Here is a 21,728-nt window from a genome sequence, read left to right on the forward strand (position 1 = left end):
ATTTGACCTAGTGACCTAGTTTTTGAACCCAGACTACCCATATTCGAACCTGACCTAGATTTCATCAAGGCAACCATTCTGACCAGATTTTATGAAAATCCTGTGTAAAATGCAGCCCCTATTGCATACACAAGGTTTTTCCTTGATTTGACCTAGTAACCTAGTTTTTAAACCCAGATGACCCATATTCAAACCTGACCTAGATATCATCAAGGCTATCATTCTGACAAAATTTCATGAAGATCAGTTGAAAAACAAGAGGGCCAAAATGGCCCTATATCGCTCACCTGTTATCATTGCACTTAAGGACAAGAAGGTCAAACAAGAGCTGTCCGTAAGACAGCCAAGCTCGACTATTCGAAATATTGACCCAGAAGCAGGAAAATATTACCCAAAAAAGTTAAATATCAAAAGAGTTTTAAGTTCAAAAGGGGGAATAATTTGACCAAAATATATATCAGTTATGGGACTTGCTGCTATCAACTAGTTTTATAACCCCGAAGGCACATGAGAAGTTTCAATTCAATATCTGCATTAGTTTTGGAGATAATAACTTGCGTGTAAAACTTTAACCAAAATTTTCTAAGTCTAAAAGGGGGCATAATTTGCTCTAAAAACATGTCAGAGTTATGGGACTTGACCCAGTGAGGTTGGTAATTGATCTAGAAAAAGAAAAAATAAATTTTAAATCTATATGCCTTTTAGAAATAGTTGTATGTACTTGCACGCAAAACTTTAACCAGAATTTTCTAAGTCCAAAAGGGGGCATAATTTGGCCAAAATGAAAGTAAGAGTTATGGGACTTGCTGCTATCAACTAGTTTTATAACCCCGAAGACACATGTGAAGTTTCAAATCAATATCTGCATTAGTTTTGGAGATAGTAACTTGCATGTAAAACTTTAACCAAAATTTTCTAAGTCTAAAAGGGGGCATAATTTGCTCAAAATACATGTCAGAGTTATGGGACTTGACCCAGTGAGGTTGGTAATTGATCTAGAAAAAGAATAAATAAGTTTCAAATCTATATGCCTTTTAGAAATAGTTGTATGTACTTGCACGCAAAACTTTAACCAGAATTTTCTAAGTCCAAAAGGGGGCATAATTTGGCCAAAATGAAAGTCAGAGTTATGGGACTTGCTGCTATCAACTAATTTTATAACCCCGAAGACACATGTGAAGTTTCAAATCAATATCTGCATTAGTTTTGGAGATAGTAACTTGCATGTAAAACTTTAACCAAAATTTTCTAAGTCCAAAAGGGGGCATAATTTGCTCAAAATACATGTCAGAGTTATGGGACTTGACCCAGAGAGGTTGGTAATTGACCTAGAAAAAGAAGAAATAAGTTTCAAAGCTATATGCCTTTCATTGATGGCTGTATGTACTTGCATGCAAAAACTTAACCAAGGTGTGACGCCGACGCCGACGCCGACGCCGACGCCAGGGTGAGTAGAATAGCTAGACTATTCTTCGAATAGTCGAGCTAAAAATCATAATCAAGATCGATCAAAAGAATTATGAGAAAATATAGTTGAAATTTTCTTAAAGTTACTTCAAATAAAATTATTTTCAAATCAGGCCAGTAGTTTCATGCCCGAAGAATTACATCGAGCAAAATTTTGACTGATGAAGCCCAAAGGACAGGAACAACAAAGGGAAGAAATTAAAAATAATTCTAAGTCCTCAGAAAAAATATCTAAGTCCAAAGGACAGGAACAACAAAGGGAAGAAATTTAACCAAAAAGAAAAAAAAATCTTACAAGGTATAGATATGTTAAAATACACCTAAAAATTGGAGGTACCATCCATGTTGTACCACAGAAAACTGGTCTCATGTTTTCCCTATGGCCAATAATAAAAAAGTTACCAAAAAAAGCTATTTATAGTAACGTAAAAGGGAAGTAATTAAAAAAATAAATATTGAAAGTGGACAAAAGAAGGATCTGCCAAATAAATCTGTTGACATAAATGAAATTTCAGATCAGTATCTTCATTAGTTATGGAGATATAACAATTTTAATTTGAAATAAAGGGAGGTAATTTGACATAAAATCAGTCCATAGTTATTTACCCTGACTGTCTCAGTCCAACTAATAACAATAATGAAATTTCAATAAATCCATTTTGATTACAATCAGGGGAGGTAATCTGATATAAAATAGCTCTGGAACATATGATTGGATCTGATTTGTCAATATTTGGAATCCAAGATTTATTGTTGTTGAAGATATTTTGGACGTTTATATCAAATAAAACCATGAATGAAATCTCTATATGGCTGCAAAAGCCAAAATAGCCAATTTTGGACCTTTAAGGGGCCATAACTCTGGAAACCATGATGGAATCTGGCCTGTTGAAGAAAGGAAGCAAGATCTTGTGGTGATACAAGTTGTGTGCAAGTTTGGTTAAAATCAAATCATAAATGAAGCTGCTATTGTGCGGACAAGGTCAAAATAGCTAATTTTGGCCCTTTCAGGGGCCATAACTCTGGAACCCATTAAGGGATCTGGCCGGTTCAAGAAAGGAACTGAGATCTTATGGTGACACAAGTTTTGTGCAAGTTTGATTAAATTCAAATCATAAACGAAGCTGCTATTGTGCAGACAAGGTCAAAATAGCTAATTCTGGCCCTTTCAGGGGCCATCACTCTGGAACCCATAATGGAATCTCGCCAGTTCAAGAAAGGAACCGAGATCTTATGGTGATACAAGTTGTGTGCAAGTTTGGTTAAAATAAAATCATAAATGAAGCTGATATTGTGCAGACAAGGTCAAAATAGCTAATTCTGGCCTTTTCAGGGGCCATAACTCTGGAACCCATAATGGAATCTGGCTAGTTCAAGAAAGGAACCAAGATCTTATGGTGATACAAGTTGTGTGCCAGTTTGGTAAAAATAAAATCATAAATGAAGCTGATATTGTGCAGACAAGGTCAAAATAGCTAATTCTGGCCTTTCAGGCCATAACTCTGGAACCATAATGGAATCTGCTAGTTCAAGAAGGAACCAAGATCTTATGGTGATACAAGTTGTGTGCCAGTTTGGTAAAATCAAATCATAAATAAAGCTGCTATTGTGCAGACAAGCTCAAAATAGCTAATTTTGGCCCTTTCAGGGCCATAACTCTAGAACCCATAATGGAATAAATGAAACCACTATCATGCAGACAAGAAATTGTTGACGGACGGATGCACAGACTGACAACGGACAAAGGGTGATCACAAAAGCTCACCTTGTCACTATGTGACAGGTGAGCTAAAAAGCTAATTTTGGCCCTTTTAGGGGCCATAACTCTGGAACACATAATGGGATATGGTCGGTTCAAGAAAGGAACTGAGACCTTATGGTGACACAAGTTTTCTGCAAGTTTAATTAAATTCAAATCATAAATGACGCTGCTATTGTGCAGACAAGGTCAAAATAGCTAATTTTGGACCTTTCAGGGGCCTAACTCTGGAACCCATAATGGAATCTGGCCGGTTGAAGAAAGGAACCAAGATCTTATGGTGACACAAGTTGTGTGCAAGTTTGGTTAAATTCAAATCATAAATGAAGCTGCTATTGTGCAGACAAGGTCAAAATAGCTAATTCTGGCCCTTTCAGGGGCCATAACTCTAGAACCCATGACAGAATCTGGCCAGTTCAAGAAAGGAACCAAGATCTCACGATGATACAAGTTGTGTGCCAGTTTGGTAAAGATCAAATCATAAATGAAGCTGCTATTGCGCAGACAAGGTCAAAATAGCTAATTTTGGCCCTTCAGGGGCCATAACTCTTGAACCCATAATTGGATCTGGCCGGTTCAAGAAAGGAACCAAGATCTTATGGTGATACAAGTTGTGTGCAAGTTTGGTTAAAATAAAATCATAAATGAAACCACTATCGTGCAGACAAGAAATTGTTGACCCAAAAAAATAGCAAATTCTGGCCGTTTAAGGGGCAATAACTCTAGAACCCATGACGGGATCCGGCCAGTTTTCGAAAGGAACTGAGATATCATGCCAATACAAGTTTTGTACAAGTTTGATCAAAATTGCTTACAAAATGTGGTCTCTATCTTGTTCACAAGAAATTGTGGATGGACGGACGGACGACGGACGAAGGGTGATCACAAAAGCTCACTCTGTCACTATGTGACATGTGAGCTGAAAAATAGCCTCTATCACATATACAGTACGTTCCACTTAATTGCATATCGGTTAATCGCATATCCCGGATATTCGCATACGAACTTGAAGCACCGATCGATCCCTATATAATTACCTTTAAAGTTTTTCGCATAATTGCATTGAATTTTTAATCCGTCCCGCTTAATTGCATAAAACATTTGGCTAAAAGTCCACTAATTTGGTCGCAAACAGCGATAAAAATGATCAAAAGATGCTGAAAATGCTGTTTCACGTCGCCTAGGTGACAATCGGTGCGTGACAAATTCGTCAACGTGTGAATCACTCAGGTAAATTGGTAATTTAAATACGGTAAGTATGTACAGGTGACATACTGTTACACTTTTATCGATCTGCACGAGAATCTAAGACCTTTTGTTGTACATTTTTGCGGAATGAATGTCGGGTAACATCCCCCACCCACCCGCGTTGAAAGCGAAAAAAAAAAAAAACCTTGATGATTATCGGTAATTATTCTGTTGATAAACAATGTAATTGGCCTTGTTTTCATCATCAATTAACACCCCTTCAAAGAGCTAAAAGAAGTTTGTTGGTATCATGACATTAGAAGTGGAGATCAAAGCTGTATAGTTTCCCCGAGATTTTCGTGGCATTACGTCATGTTTTCGCGCCATGTTGCACATCACTGTTTGATCGTACCGCCTCGGTTCTTAAGTGCTGAGAAGCAGATCTAGTGTTGTAACAATCAATAAAAAAGCTTCTTTTTAATTTGTTAAAGCGAATGTGCAATATCCCGTATAAACTGACAGGTAAACGTGTCAAACTATAATAGCGGATTTCTTACCCCTGTGACCTATTTGCCCTCAAGGAAATTACAAAATGGTTTGAGATGAATATCTTATTATAAAGTGTTGTGTCAAAAAATACATGTACATGTACAAAGATTCATTCAAAACTTATTAAAAATACGCAAAAACATTATTGTTTTTGTTTTTTAACCGCATTTTCTATGTACGTTCACGAGGTCGCGTAACAGAAATCTGTGCAAAAATCGTTTTACTTCATATTTTTAAATTGTTGCTGCCTTTTCATTATTTAAGATTTTTCTATTCTGTTTTTTGTACTTTCTGGTCAAAAGTCTGAATTTTATGCCCATAGTTTGTATCATCTATTTACTTTTAGAAAGTAATAAGTATTTAGGATCACGCTGTTTGAAATTTTGCAAGTAATTTTATAAAAATTCGACCGTTTTTATAGAATTTTGCCAACATTTCTGTTAAAACCTTTTTTAAATCGTTATAGAATTCAAACTATATTACTTCTCAATGGGTGCTGAAAATCTGAAGCAATAAAATAAACAAGAGGACCATGATGGTCCTGAATCGCTCACCTATCCCCACATGACCCAGTGTTGAACTGAGTATGACATCGTTATTTCTATTATTTCACACAGTGACCTAGTTTTTGAGCACATGTGACCTAGATATCATCAAGATAAAAAATTCTGACCAATTTTCATGAAGATCCATTGAAAAATATGGCCTCTAGAGAGGTCACAAGGTTTTTCTATTATTCGACCTAATGACCTAGTTTTTGAAGGCACGTGACCCGCTTTTAAACTTGACCTAGATATCATCAAGGTGAACATTCTGACTAATTTTCATGAAGATCTCGTGAAAAATATGACCTCTAGAGAGGTCACAAGGTTTTTCTATTTTTCGACCTACTGACCTAGTTTTTGACCGCACATGACCCAGTTACAAACCTGATCTAGATATCATCAAGCTGAACATTCTCACCAATTTTCATGAAGATCCATTGAGAAATATGGCCTCTAGAAAGGTCACAAGGTTTTTCTATTTTTAGACCTACTGACCTAGTTTTTGACCCCACGTGACCCATTCTGAACTTGACCTAGATATCATCAAGGTAAACATTCTGACCAATTTTCATGAAGATTCATTGAAAAATATGGCCTCTAGAGAGGTCACAAGGTTTTTCTATTTTTAGACCTACTGACCTAGTTTTTGACCGCACGTGACCCAGTTTCGAGCTTGACCTAGATATCATCAAGGTGAACATTCTGACCAATTTTCATGAAGATCCATTGAAAAATACGGCCTCTAGAGAGGTCACAAGGTTTATCTATTTTTAGATCTACTGACCTAGTTTTTAACCCCACGTGACCCAGTTTCGAACTTGACCTAGATATCATCAAGGTGAACATTCTGACCAATTTTCATGAAGATCCATTGAGAAATATGGCCTCTAGAGAGGTCACAAGGTTTTTCTATTTTTAGACCTACTGACCTAGTTTTTGACCCCACGTGACCCAGTTTTGAACTTGACCTAGATATCATCAAGGTGAACATTCTGACCAATATTCATGAAGATCTCATGAAAAATATGGCCTCTAGAGAGGTCACAAGGTTTTTCTATTTTTAGACCTACTGACCTAGTTTTTAATGGCACGTGACCCAGTTTCGAACTTGACCTAGATATCATCAAGGTGAACGTTCTGACCAATTTTCATGAAGATCTTGTGAAATATATGGCCTCTAGAGAGGTCACAAGGTTTTTCTATTTTTAGACCTACTGACCTAGTTTTTGAAGGCACGTCACCCAGTTTCGAACTTGACCTAGATATCATCAAGATGAACATTCTGACAAATTTTCATAAAGATCCCACGAAAAATGTGACCTCTAGAGTGGTCACAAGCAAAAGTTTACGGACGAACGCACGAACGGACGCACGGACGATGCATGATCACAAAAGCTCACCTTGTCACTATGTGACAGGTGAGCTAAAAAATGAATGCGTGATGCGCGTTTTTTATATACGTGTCGATGAACAAAAGTAACGGCGTTGTAAGTTAGGCATTAGGATAGGTCGCACGTGCTCGTGGAATGGAAAATTACCGGCATGGCGTTTTGATATCTGTACGATTCGCGGGTAAATTCCAGTCAGTGGTAAATAAAAAATATTGTCGTTTACAGCTTTATTTGTTTAAAACATACACAGATATGATTAAACACTCCATTAGTGACACATTTTCTAATTAATGTTGACGTATTGATTCAAAGTAATAACCATTGCTCCTAGAGCAGCCGAAGCATACCGAAACAGATGCCATATACGTATATTCGGATAAACGAATAGCCCGGTTATTCGCATATTTTGCTTTGACAAATTGGGTATGCAAATAAGCGGACTCCACTGTACAAGGGTTTTCTTTGATTTGACCTAGTGACCTACTTTTTTACCCAAGATGACCCATAATCAAACATAATGTAGATTTTATCAAAGCAATCATATTGACCATATTTCATGATGATCAATTGAAAACTAGAAAATGCTTTTGTAGAAAAGCGCATGTCTCCCCCAATGCAAAGTCCTATAGGCAAGAAGTCAATAGGGGTCAGGAGCAAAAATCAAAGAGACACTGATGGTTGGCTGCAATAGGGATCATCTACTTGGCATGTTCAGTCATCCTGCTAAATTTCAACACTCTTGGCCTAGTGGTTCTCAAGTCACTGTTCAGGCCCCTGTGACCTTGACCTTTGATCAAGTGACCTCAAAATAAATAGGGGTCATCTACTCTGCATGTCCAATCATCCTATTAAGTTTCAACATTCTAGGTCAAGTGGTTCTCAAGTTATTTCCAAAAAATGATTTTACATGAACAGGCCACTGTGATCTTGACCTTTAATAGACTGACCCCAAAATCAATAGGGGTCATCTACTCTGCATGTTCAATCATCCTATGAAGTTTCAACATTCTGGGTCAAGTGGTTCTCAAATTATTTACCGGAAATGGTTTTCAATGTTCAGGCCCGTAGTGACCTTGACCTTTGATGGAGTGACCCCAAAATCGATAGGGGTCATCTACTTTGCATGTACAATCATCCTATGAAGTTTCAACATTCTGGGTCAAGTGGTTCTCTAGTTATTGATCGGAAATGGTTTTCCATGTTCAGGCCCCTGTGACCTTGACCTTTGATGGAGTGACCCCAAAATCAATAGGGGTCAATTACTCTTTATGACCAATCATCCTATGAAGTTTCAACATTCTGGGTCAAGTGGTTCTCTAGTTATTGATTGGAAATGGTTTTCAATGTTCAGGCCCCTGTGACCTTGACCTTTGACGGAGTGACCCCAAAATCAATAGGGGTCATCTACGTTTCATGATCAATCATCCTATGAAGTTTCAACATTCGGGGTTAAGTGGTTCTCTAGTAATTGATCGGAAATGGTTTTCAATGTTCAGGCCCCTGTGACCTTGACCTTTGACAGAGTGACCCCAAAATCAATAGGGGTCATCTACTCTTCATGATCAATCATCCTATGAAGTTTCAACATTCTGGGTCAAGTGGTTCTCTAGTTATTGATTGGAAATGGTTTTCAATGTTCAGGCCCCTGTGACCTTGACCTTTGACGGAGTGACCCAAAAATCAATAGGGTTCATCTACTCTTCATGACCAATCATCCTATGAAGTTTCAACATTCTGGGTCAAGTGGTTCTCTAGTTATTGATCGGAAATGGTTTTCAATGTTCAGGCCCCTGTGACCTTGACCTTTGACGGAGTGACCCCAAAAACAATAGGGTTCGTCTACTCCAGCAGCCCTACAACCATACATGTGGTAAGTTCAGAATCCCAAAACTGGAGGTTTGCCATTTTTCAGCTGGAGTTGGGGTCTCAAAACTGGAGGTTTTTTATCGACATAAATTAAGCGCGCAGACACAAAACTTGGGAGACAAAATCCAACATTTTAGGCCACAAAATAACGCATAAGTCTACACCAGAAGAAACAACTGATTTGAATTTTGACAGAGTTATGCCACTTTTTAACTTGCATTTTTTGGTTAAAGTTTTATATAATGTCCAATATATCTGTTACATTCAAAGCTATTGACTATTATGCCCCTTTTACTGGCAAAGCTTTAACTGCCCCTTTTACTGGCAAAGCTTTAATTCAGAGTCAATCACTGAGAAAAGTCGAGCATGCTGTTTTACAGAAGTTAAACAGATTAAATTTGTTGAAACAAAGTCTCAATTTAGGTCTGGAATGGTGGTGAACATGCATTAACATTATTCTACTCGAGGACTGAAGAAAAAAACGAAGCCCTAAATTGGTCTGAACACAACCCATAAATTATGTAAATTCCTTACCCCACCCACTTTCGTATGAAAATACTGATTTTGACACAGAAATGCATCAACATGTATTTACCCTTACCAAAATAATGTAGATTGAAGTTATCATATAAATGAGTGTGTGTTTTCATCCAATTTTCAATGAAATAAGTCCGATTTATTAGCAAATTAATTTGGTAAACATTGGAAGAAAATGGCGTAACTGCATAAGGGGAAATAACATTCATGTTCTAAAAATAGTACTGGGTTGGTTTTTCCAACAATTATTTATGTGATTTTATTTTCTTTGAATAATCAAAAATTCATTTCAGCTGGGAATTATTTCTTGCGACTAGGAGTTTTTTTGCTTCATATTGGTAAAAAAATGGAGCCTAATTGGCATTGAGAATGGGTCGATATTCGGCCCCATGAGACAGGTGGAAAAGGTCCTGCTTGTCTAATCCCTTATCAAAACAATTAATCGTGTTATCAAAATTCACCTGTGAAAAACTAACTCTTTCCTCCAGCTATGTGTCAAACATGTATAATACACAACAGTTGGTGACACTTTGATTTACTGTGTAAACATGTTTGGAACTCCTCGGTAATTATCAACCAAGTCATAATATTGATTTTTTTTTTTTTTTTTTTTTTTTTTTTTGAAAAGCGTGAGAATTATGGTTTTGGTCGGGAGATGGGAGGCAAGGTGAAAAAATCGGGATTTTGTCCCTCCTGCGCGGGAGATCACATGTATGCCTACAACCCTATGAAGTTTGAAGGTTCTAGGTCAAATGGTTCTCCAGTTATTGCTCGGAAATGAAGTGTGACGTACGGACGGACAGGGCAAAAACAATATGTCTCCTGGGGGAGACATAAATATAGCCTCTATCACATACACAAAGTTTTTCTTTGATTTGACCTAGTGACCTTATTTTTGATATCAGATAACCCATATTCAAATCTGACCTAGATTTCATCAATTCAATCATTCTGACCAAAATTCATGAAGATTAATTGAAAAATACAGCTTCTATCGCATACACAAGGTTTTTCTTTGATTTGACCTAGTGACCTAGTTTTTGACCCCAGATGACCCATTTTCAAACTCGGCCTAGACTTCATTAAGGTTATCATTCTGACCAAATTCATGAAGATTAATTGAAAAATACAGCCTCTATCGCATACACAAGGTTTTTCTCTGATTTGACCTAGTGACCTAGTTTTTGACCCCAGTTGACCCATATTTGACCTCGGCCTAGATTTCATCAAGGTAATCATTCTGAATAAGACTCATGAAGATTAATTGAAAAATACAGGCTTTACTGCATACACAAGGTTTTTCTTTGATTTGACCTAGTGACCTAGTTTTTGACCCCAGATGACTGATTTTCGAACTCGGCCTAGATTTCATCAAGGTAATCATCATTCTGACTAAATTTCATGAAGATCGGTTGAAAAATACAGCCTCTATTGCATAAACAACCTAAATGTTGACGGACGAGAGACAGACGACAGACGCCGGATATTGAGCGATCAGAAAAACTCACCTGAGCATTGGAGCTAAAAACAAGAAAGTAAGTCAGTAGGTCAAGGTCACAGTCAAGTGATCCCTAATTACTTGGGATCATTAGGTAAATATGATTAAACAGTCTAGGAAATGTGATCTGTTAATTTTTGAAGCATTTTTTCCGATATAACTCATAGTTAAAACAATTGGCCTCCAGGGCGGGGCCTCTTTTCACCCAAGGTGCATAATTTGAACAAACTTGTTTGAGATCCACCAGGCAATGCTACATACCAAATATCAAAGGCCTAGGCCTTGAACTTTCAGACAAGAAGATCTTTTTTTGTTTTTCCTAAATAAGTCTTTGTTAAACTTGGTACCCCAGGGCAGGGCCTCTTTTCACACTAGGGACATAATTTAGACAATTTTTGCAGAGAAACACTAGGAAAGGCAACATATTTAATATCAAAAGCCTAGGCCTTGCAGTTTCAGGCAAGAAGATTTTAAAAGTTTTTTTCCTATATAAGTCTAAGTAAAACCCGAGACCCCCAGGGGCAGGGCCTCTTTTCACCCCAGGGGCATAATTTGAACAAGGCAATGCTACATACAAAATATCAAAGGCCTAGGTCTTGTGGTTTTAGAAAGAAGATTTTTAAAGTTTTTTTTACTATATAAGCCTACGTAAAATGTGTGATCCCCGAAGTGGGGCCTCTTTTCACCTTAGGGGCACAATTTGAACAATCTTGATAGAGGACCATAAGATGATGTCACATGCCAAATGTCAAGCCTCTAGGCCTTGTGGTTTTGGACAAGAAGACTTTTATAAAGTTTTTCCTTTCGGTTGCCATGGCAACCAGAGTTCTGCATGGAATTAAATTCTTTGAATAATTTTGAAAGGGGACCACCAATGGATCATTCCTGTGAAGTTTGGTGTAATTCTGCCCAGTGGATTTCAAGAAGATTTTTTTTAGAAAATGTTGACGGACACACAACGCACGACGGACATTGAGCAATCACAAAAGCTCACCATGAGCCTTTGGCTCAGGTGAGCTAAAAAGCTGGAAGAGTAAAAAATATTTTTTTCTGAAAGGTAGTGGGATGCACAACATATATGTAGAACATGCCTATAAAGTTTCCCATTCCAAGTCAAATACTTTATCAGATAATGTGACACTTTTAGGCACTGAATGCATTTTTTATTCAGTCAAGTGCCATAACTCTGGTCTTGCAGGATGGAATCCCAAACAGAGTACAAGAGCACCGCCTTGTGGGTGCAGATGCTCATCTGATTTTTTTGTCTCTGTATAATAGAAATATTCTCCTACCCATGATTTTCTAAGTCCAAAAGGGGCCATAATTCTTGCAAAATGCAGGATGGAGTTATGGTACTTGCTGTGCTGAGTCAGCTTTTAATGGTGAAAAACTGCTGCAAATTTTAAAGCAACAGCTTTGACCATTAACCAGGAAAGTTGACCTAAACGCAAAACTTAACCAAGAAATCTGATATTTTCTAAGTCCAAAAGGGGCCATAATTCTTGCAAAAAGCAGGATGGAGTTAAGTTTCTTGCTGTAGCTTTTGATGGTAAACAATGTTGCAAGTTTCAATGCAATAGCTTTGATAGTTTAGGAGAAAAGCTGACCTAAACATAATACTTACCAAGAAATCTGATATATTCTAAGTCAAAAAGAGGCCATAATTCTTGCAAAAAGCAGGATTATCAAGCTGACCTAAACACAAAACTTAACCAAGAAAACTGATTTTCTAAGTCCAAAAGGGGCTATAATTCTTGCAAAAAGCAGGATGGAGTTATATTTCTTGTCAGCTTTTGAAGATGAACAAGTGATGCAAGTTTCAAAGCAATAGCTTTGATAGTTTAAGAGAAAAGTTGACTTAAACATAAAACTTAACAAGGCAACGCCGACGCCAATCAAGTGATGATAAAAAATCAGATGAGCTAATAAGGTGCTTTATAACAATCCTCCAAAGTTTTATGACTGTAAGTCAAATACTTTTTTATAAATACACGCAATACAAATTTGAATGCTCTTTTATGCACATTTCTAACCCAGTCAACTGCTATAACTCCAGTCTGGCGGAGTTAAATCTCAAGCAAAACCTAAGGTGCACAACTTCACATGCTGAGTAATATTTCTATAATGTTTCATAATCCTAGGTCAAACACTTTTTGAAATTTATGAGACACAAACTTCAAGGCCCCTTTTATGCATATTTTTTACTAAGGGCTACGTTCAAATCCCAATTAAAACACCAGATTCACAGCTACAGTTGTTTGTAGTACAACAAATTGCCTACCTACCTATCCTTAACAGAAGTATTTAATTTTTGGCATAAAAGACTAAGCACTTACCCAAACTTGATATGATCTGATCCAGCCAAGAGAGAGCAGACAGTCCATTTTGCTAGCTTACAGCTATTGTTTTTTAACTCTGTGGCCAGTACTGCACCTCGCTGATTATCAAGACGACTTCTCCAGTCCACACCACCACTACACTGCATATAACAAATACAACAAGAATTTGTAACAGAGTTACCAACTTCCCATTTCACAAAACATATTGCATACCATTACAAAACATCTTCCAAGTAATAGGGCAACATATTAACATTTTGATATTGCAAGCGATCAATTTTGGTATAATTTAAAATAAAACCGGTCGGCAGAAATTGGCGAATCTGTTCGGTTGCAACCAAACTAGAGTTGTCACAGGAGTGACGAATTATACCCCCACAATATGGCCTTGTCACAGAACTAAGCCAATGTCAAAGCTGAACTTGCTTAACCTTTGACCTTAGTAACTGATCACAAAATCAATAGAGGTCACCTGCTTGACATGACCAACCTCCAGATTAAGTTTCCTGATCCTAGTCCCAAGCATTCTCAAGTTATTGTCCAAAAACTGTTTAAATGTTCCGGGTCACTGTGACCTTGACCTGTGACTACTGACCTCAAAATCATTAGGGGTCATCTGCTAGTCAAAACCAATCTCCCTATCAATTTTCATGAGCCTAGGCCTAAGCATTCTCTAGTTATCATCCAGAAACCATTTAACTGTTCCAAGTTACTGTGACCTTGACCTTTGACCTACTGGCCTCAAAGTAGAACTTGACCTGTATTTCATGATGTTACACCTGTGTACCAAAATTTATGATCCTAGGCCCAAGCGTTCTCAAGTTATCATCCGGAAACCATTTAACTGTTCAAGGTCACTGTGACCTTGACCTTTGACCTACAGACCTCAAAGTCAAATTTGACCTGCATTTCATAATGTTACAACTGTGTACCAAAATTTATGATCCTAGGCTCAAGCGTTCTCAAGTTATCATCCGGAAACCATTTAACTGTTCCGAGTCCCTGTAACCTTGACCTTTGACCTACAGACCTCAAAGTCGAACCCAACCTGCATTGTATGATGCTACACATGTGTACCAAAACTTATGATCCTAGGCCCAAGCGTTCTCAAGTTATCATCCGGAAACCATTTAACTGTTCCAAGTCCCTGTGACCTTGAACTTTGACCTACAGACCTCAAAGTCGAACATGACCTGCATTTCATGATGTTACACCTGTGTACCAAAATTTATTATCCTAAGTCCAAGCGTTCTCAAGTTATCATCCGGAAACCATTTAACAGTTCAGGGTCACTGTGACCTTGACCTTTGACCTACTGACCCCAAATTCGAACCTGACCTGTATTATCTGACGTTACACCTGTGTACCACAAATTACTTAAATTGGTCAAGCCCTTCTTGAGTTATCATCCGGAAACCATGCAAAACCAATGGACCGACCGACCAACCGACTGCCAAGCTCAAGCCTATATACTCCCCCCCTCCCCCACCCACATGACCCAGATTTGAACTTGACCTAAAGATCATCAAGATTAACATTCTGTAGAGGCCACATTTATGACTGTATCTTCAGAATGTTAATCTTGATGGTCTCAAAGTCCAGTTTAAATCTGGGTCATGTAGGATCAAAAACTATGTCACCAGGTCAAATCAAAGGAAAAGCTAGTTAACACTGCAGAGGTCACATTTATGACCATATCTTAAAGAAACTTGGTCAGAATGTTGATCTTGATGATCTATAGATAAACTTCAAATCTGAGTCAGGTGGGGTCAAAAAGTAGGTCACTAGGTCAAATCAAAGAACAAGAGGACCATCATGGTCCTGAATCGCTCACCTGTCCCCACATGACCCAGTTTTGAGTATGACATCGTTTTTTCTATTATTTGACATAGTGACCTAGTTTTTGAGCTCATGTGACCCAGTTTTGAACTTGACCTAGATATCATCAAGATAAAAATTCTGACCAACTTTCATGAAGATCCATTAAAAAATATGGCCTCTAGAGAGGTCACAAGGTTTTTCTATTATTTGACCTGTTTTTGAAGACACTTGACCCAGTTTCGAACTTGACCTAGATATCATCAAGGTGAACATTCTCACCAATACTCACGAAGATCTCATGAAAAGTATGGCCTCTAGAGAGTTCACAAAGTTTTTCTATTTTTAGACCTACTGACCTAGTTTTTGACCGCATGTGACCCAGTTTCAAATTTGACCTAGATATCATCAAGGTGAACATTCCCATCAATTTTCATGAAGATCCATTGACAAATATGGCCTCTAGAGATGTCAAAAGGTTTTTCTATTTTTAGACCTACTGACCTAGTTTTTAACCGCATGTGACCCAGTTTCAAATTTGACCTAGATATCATCAAGATGAATATTCAGACCAACTTTCATACAGATCCCATGAAAAATATGGCCTCTAGAGAGGTCACAAGGTTTTTCTATTATTTGACCTTCTGATCTAGTTTTTGATCGCACGTGACCCAGTTTCAAAGTTGATCTAGATATCATCAAGGTAAACATTCTGACCAATTTTCATGAAGATCAATTGAAAAATATGGCCTCTAGAGAGGTCACAAGTTTTTCTATTTTTAGACCTACTGACCTAGTTTTCGACCGTACGTGACCCAGTTTCAAACCTGACCTAGATATTATTAAGATGAACATTCTGACCAACTTTCATAAAGATCCCATGAAAAATGTGACCTCTAGAGTGGTCACAAGCAAAAGTTTACAGACGGACGGATGGACGACGGACGCTGCACGATCACAAAAGCTCACCTTGTCACTTTGTGACTGGTGAGCTAAAAAGCTTGTTAACACTCTAGAGGCCACATTTATGACTGTATCTTCATGAAACATGGTCAAAATGTTAATCTTGATGATCTTTAGGTCAAGTTCAAATCTGGTTCTCCAGTTATTGATCAGAAATGAAGTAAGACGTACGGACAGGGCAAAAACAATGGGGGGAGAAATAATTACTTTCACTTTAAATATTCTTTCATGAAATGAGCTGCAGATTCAACTAAAATACAAAACACAGAATTATTTGTAGGTTTAAAACATACAGAAATAGATCAACATTATTTCCTCTCAAAACAGCTGTTTCTGTAAAAAATTAATACAAGACAAAAATCAGAATGCATATTTTCTTTTAAACCCAACTTCAATGAAAATCAAGTAGAAAATATTAAATAATGATTCTTGCATTGATTTCTTCCCATATCATTCTTATAACTCAACAACTCAATTTACTTAATACCCCAGTCACACATACGGTGCGGATAACTACGTCTAGCCACGGATAGAAACGTAGTAATCTGTATCGATCCGTACCTGAGCCGTACCTTAACGTAGTAATACGTATCAATCCGTACGGCTCAGGTACTGATCGATATGGGTTACTACGTTTATATCCGTAGCTAGACGTAGCTATCCGCGCCGTATGTGTGACTGTGGTATAAATGAATAATATGTTTATTGTGATAAACTGCTAAAAAGTATACCCGGCTATAATTCCACAGAGCCTGGCTATAACAAAATCCTGGGGCCCTGTATATATCATATAATTCATAGACATTCTGAAGTTGGAAAATGTCTGGAAATCTATAATTGGTGAATGCTTTCAAATGCTAATATCTGTATTTTACAGATTTAATGTGATTTTATTTTTAAATCGGTAAGGAAAAATAAATAACAAGAGCTGTCCATAAGACAGCCATTATGCTCGACTATTAGAATTGTAGTCCAAGAAGCAGGAATATTACCCTAAATGATGATAGCCATTATGTACTTGCAAACAAAACTTTAAACAGGATTTTCTATGTCCAAAAGGGGGCATAATGTGGTAAAAATGCATGTCAGAGTTATGGGACTTGATGCTATCAACTAGTTTTATAACCCCGAAGAAGTTTCAATTCAATACCTGCATTAGTTTTGGAGAAAACTATATGCCTTAAAGTAATAGCTATATGTATTTGCATGCAAAAGTTTAAATCCAAAAGGGGGCATAATTTGGCCAACATGCTGGTCAGAATAATGGGACTTGATGATTTCACCTAGTTTTATAACCCTGCAGACACATGTTAAGTTTCGTTTCAATATCTGCATCAGTTTTGGAGATAGTAACTTGCATGTAAAACTTTAACCAGGATTTTCTATGTCCAAAATACATGCCAGAGCAGGGGTGTAAAATTCCACTAGCCCACTTGCGATGGTGGGTTAAAGTCTGAATACGATAAGTGGACCTTGTTGTATACTCGACCAATTGGGTGAGTGCTTTTTATGTCATAACTTTACCAAAATTCAGCAAAAAATGTTTAGAATTACATCATGAAAAATGATAACAAACTTTGTGTTGGTAGACGCTTTAAAATTCAATCGCTTATGGATAATGATTGCGTGCTAGACTGTGATTATTATTATTATCGATGCAAGTATTACAAGAAAAGCATGTACCATAAGCTAGTAAAGATAAACTTACTTATTCAAGTTAATGTTATTATCATTATTGTTTATTTTCCCGTACTTTGTCAAAGCATGGCAAACTAACATCCGTAGTGACCTAGTTCTTGATCCCATATGACCAAGATTCGAACTTGACCTAAAGATCACCAAGATTAACATTGACCTAGTTTTTGACCCCACATGACCAAGATTCGAACTTGACCTAAAGATCATCAAGATTAACATTCTGACTAAGTTTCATGAAGATACAGTCATAAATGTGGCCTCTACAGTGTTAACAAGAGGGCCATGAAGGCCCTGTATCGCTCACCTGACCTATTGACCTAAAGATCATCAAGATAGTTTCATTAAGATATGGTAATAAATGTGGCCTCTAAAGTGTTAACTAAATTTTCCTTTGATTTGACCTGGTGGCCTAGTTTTTGACCCCATATGACCCAGATTCAAACTTGACCTAAATATCAACAAGAATAATATTCTGACTAAGTTTCATGAAGACACAGTCATAAATGTGGCCTCTAGAGTGTTAACAACCTTTTCCTTTGATTTGACATGGTGACCTAGTATTTAACCCCACATGACCCAGATTCAAAATTGACCTAAAGATCATCAAGATTAACATGAAGATACAGTCATAAATCTTATGGTGATACAAGTTGTGTGCAAGTTTGGTTAAAATAAAATCATAAATGAAACCACTATTGTGCAGACAAGAAATTGTTGACGCAAAAAAATAGCAAATTCTGGCCCTTTAAGGGGCAATAACTCTAGAACCCATGACGGACGCACTGACGACAGATGAAGGGTGATCACAAAAGCTCACCTTGTCACTATGTGACAGGTGAGCTAAAATGGAGCCTAATTGTCATTGAGAATGGGTCAATATTCGGCCCTGTGAGATAGGTGGAAAAGGCCCTGCTTGTCTAATCCCTTATCAAAACAATTAATCATGTTATCAAAATTCACCTGTGAAAAACAACTCTTTCCTCCAGCTACATGTGTGTCAAACATGTATAATACACAACAGTCGGTGACACTTTGATTTACTGTGTAAACTTTTTTGGCAGTCCTCGGTAATTATCAACTCAGTCATAATACTGATCTTTTTTTTTTTTTGAAAGTGGGAGAATTATGGTTTTAGCCAGGATAGAGGAGGCAAGGTGGAAAAATCGGGATTTTGACCCTCCGCGCGGGAGATCACATGTATGATTAAGAAGCTCATGTCATTTTGACAGATACCATTCCGAAATACTGAATCAGCTACTATTCATTTATTAACAAGAGGACCATGATGGTCCTGAATCGCTCACCTCTTCCCACATGACCCAGTTTTGAGTATGACGTCGTTTTTTCTATTATTTGACATAGTGACCTAGTTTTTGAGCTCATGTGACCCAGTTTTGAACTTGACCTAGATATTATCAAGATAAAAACGCTGACCAATTTTCATGAAGATCCACTGAAAAATATGGTTTCTAGAGAGGTCACAAGGTTTTTCTATTATTTGACCTACTGACCTAGATTTCGAAGGTACGTGACCCTGTTTTGAACTTTACCTAGATTTGATCAAGGTGAACAGTCTCACTAATTTTCATGAAGATCTCATGAAAAATATGGCCTCTAGAGAGGTCACAAGGTTTTTCTATTTTTATACCTACTGGCCTAGATTTTGACTGCACTTGACCCAGTTTCTAAACTGACCTAGATATCATCAAGGTGAACATTCAGATCAATTTTTATGAAGATCCATTGAAAAATATGGCCTCTAGAGAGATCAAAAGATTTTTCTAATTTTAGACCTACTGACCTAGTTTTTGACCGCAGTTGACCCAATTTCAAACTTGACCTAGATATCATCAAGACGAACATTCAGACCAACTTTCATACAGATCCCATGAAAAGTATGGCCTCTAGAGAGGTCACAAGGTTTTTTTAAATTATTTGACCTACTGACCTAGTTTTTTAAGGCACGTGACCCATTTCAAACTTGACCTAGATATCATCAAGGTGAACATTCTGACCAATTTTCATGAAGATCCATTCAAGGGTATGGCCTCTAGAGAGGTCAAAAGGTTTTTCTATTTCAAGACCTACTGACCTAGTTTTTGATCGCAGTTGACCCAGTTTCAAACTTGACCTATATATCATCAAGATCAACATTCAGACCGACTTTCATACAGATCCCATGAAAAATATGGCCTCTGGAGAGGTCACAACGTTTTTTCATTATTTGACCTACTGACCTACTTTTTGACGGCACGTGACCCACTTTCAAACTTGACCTAGATATCATCAAGATGAACATTCTGACCAATTTTTATTGAGATCCATTCACAAGTATGGCCTCTAGAGAGGTCATAAGGTATTTCTATTTTTAGACCTACTGACCTAGTTTTTGACCACACATGACCCTGTTTCGAATTTGACCTAGATATCATCAAGATGAACATTCAGACCAACTTTCATACAGATCCCATGAAAAGTATGGCCTTTAGAGAGGTCATAAGGTTTTTCTATTATTTGACCTACTGACCTAGTTTTTGATGGCACGTGACCCACTTTCGAACTTGACCTAGATATCATCAAGATGAACATTCAGACCAACTTTCATACAGATCCCATGAAAAATATGGCCTTTAGAGAGGTCACAAGGTTTTTCAATTATTTGACCTACTGACCTAGTTTTTGACGGCACGTGACCCACTTTCAAACTTGACCTAGAAATCATCAAGGTGAACATTCTGACCAATTTTCATGAAGATCTCATGAAATATATGGCCTCTAGAGAGGTCACAAGGTTTTTCTATTTTTAGACCTACTGACCTAGTTTTTGACCGCACATGACCCAGTTTCGAACTTGACCTAGATATCATCAAGATGAACATTCAGACCAACTTTCATACAGATCCCATGAAAAATATGGCCTTTAGAGAGGTCACAAGGTTTTTCTATTATTTGACCTACTGACCTAGTTTTTGATGGCACATGACCAAGTTTCGAACCTGACCTAGATATCATCAAGGTGAACGTTCTGACCAATTTTCATGAAGATCTTTTGAAATATATCGCCTCTAGAGAGGTCACAAGGTTTTTCTGTTTTTAGACCTACTGACCTCGTTTTTGAAGGCACGTGACCCAGTTTCGAACTTGACCTAGATATCATCAAGGTGAACATTCTGACCAATTTTCATGAAGATCTTGTGAAATATATGGCCTCTAGAGAGGTCACAAGGTTTTTCTATTTTTAGACCTACTGACCTAGTTTTTGATGGCACGTGACCCAGTTTCGAACTTGGCCTAGATATTATCAAGATGAACATTCTGACCAACTTTCATAAAGATCCCACAAAAAATGTGACCTCTAGAGTGGTCACAAGCAAAAGTTTACGGACGGACGGACGCACGGACTGACGGACGGACGACGGACACCGCGCGATCACAAAAGCTCACCTTGTCACTTTGTGACAGGTGAGCTAAAAATAGTTCATTAAAAAAGGTAAAGCAACAAATATAACAATATTTTACTGGTTTTATCTAAAGAAAACAAAAATCGATAGTACCACGAGACCGATGCTGCTCTCAGACGCTGAGATAAAATTTATTACCGGTGTCAATGTAAACTCTACTTTCGTTTTCCATCCACCTCAAAACTGACCAAAAATGTTTTTTTCCAGGATTTTGGGATAAAATAGGGGGTGCCCATTATACACGGGTATCTATGGTACATGTTTCACAAACTTCTTTTTTTTTAGTAATTCTGGACAAGAAGTCTGGTTTTGTGTAGTAGTCAGGGGCCGTAACTCCTACAATACTGAATGAATCTGGACGCGAAACCCCAGTTTCACAACTGCACATGCTGACTAATATTTCTGTAAACCTTGGTGACTCTAGGTCAAATACTTTTGTAGCTACGCGCGACACAACATTAAAATGACCATTTTTCAATTAAGTCAGGGGCCATAACTCATACACAACTGAATGAATCCGGGTGGACGCGAAACTCCAGGTGCACTACTGCACATGCTGACCAACATTCCTGAAAACTTTGGTGACTCTAGGTCAAATACTTCTGGAGCTATGCGTGACACAAATTAAAACAAGAGGGCCATGATGGCC

General features: G+C 37.6%; 1 protein-coding gene across 2 annotated transcripts in view; it reads right to left on the bottom strand.

Annotated features, from left to right (window-relative positions):
• LOC123563983 (eukaryotic translation initiation factor 3 subunit D-like) overlaps nt 1-21,728 on the bottom strand; it is a 224,789-nt gene that overhangs the window by 58,581 nt on the left and 144,480 nt on the right. For both annotated transcript variants that reach the window (XM_053536644.1, XM_053536645.1), the window contains one exon: nt 13,137-13,279. In XM_053536644.1, coding sequence (XP_053392619.1) covers nt 13,137-13,279 — 143 coding nt within the window. The remainder of the gene's footprint in view (nt 1-13,136; nt 13,280-21,728) is intronic.

This window comes from Mercenaria mercenaria, chromosome 2 (assembly GCF_021730395.1).
Source record: "Mercenaria mercenaria strain notata chromosome 2, MADL_Memer_1, whole genome shotgun sequence".
NCBI classification, from domain to species: domain Eukaryota; kingdom Metazoa; phylum Mollusca; class Bivalvia; order Venerida; family Veneridae; genus Mercenaria; species Mercenaria mercenaria.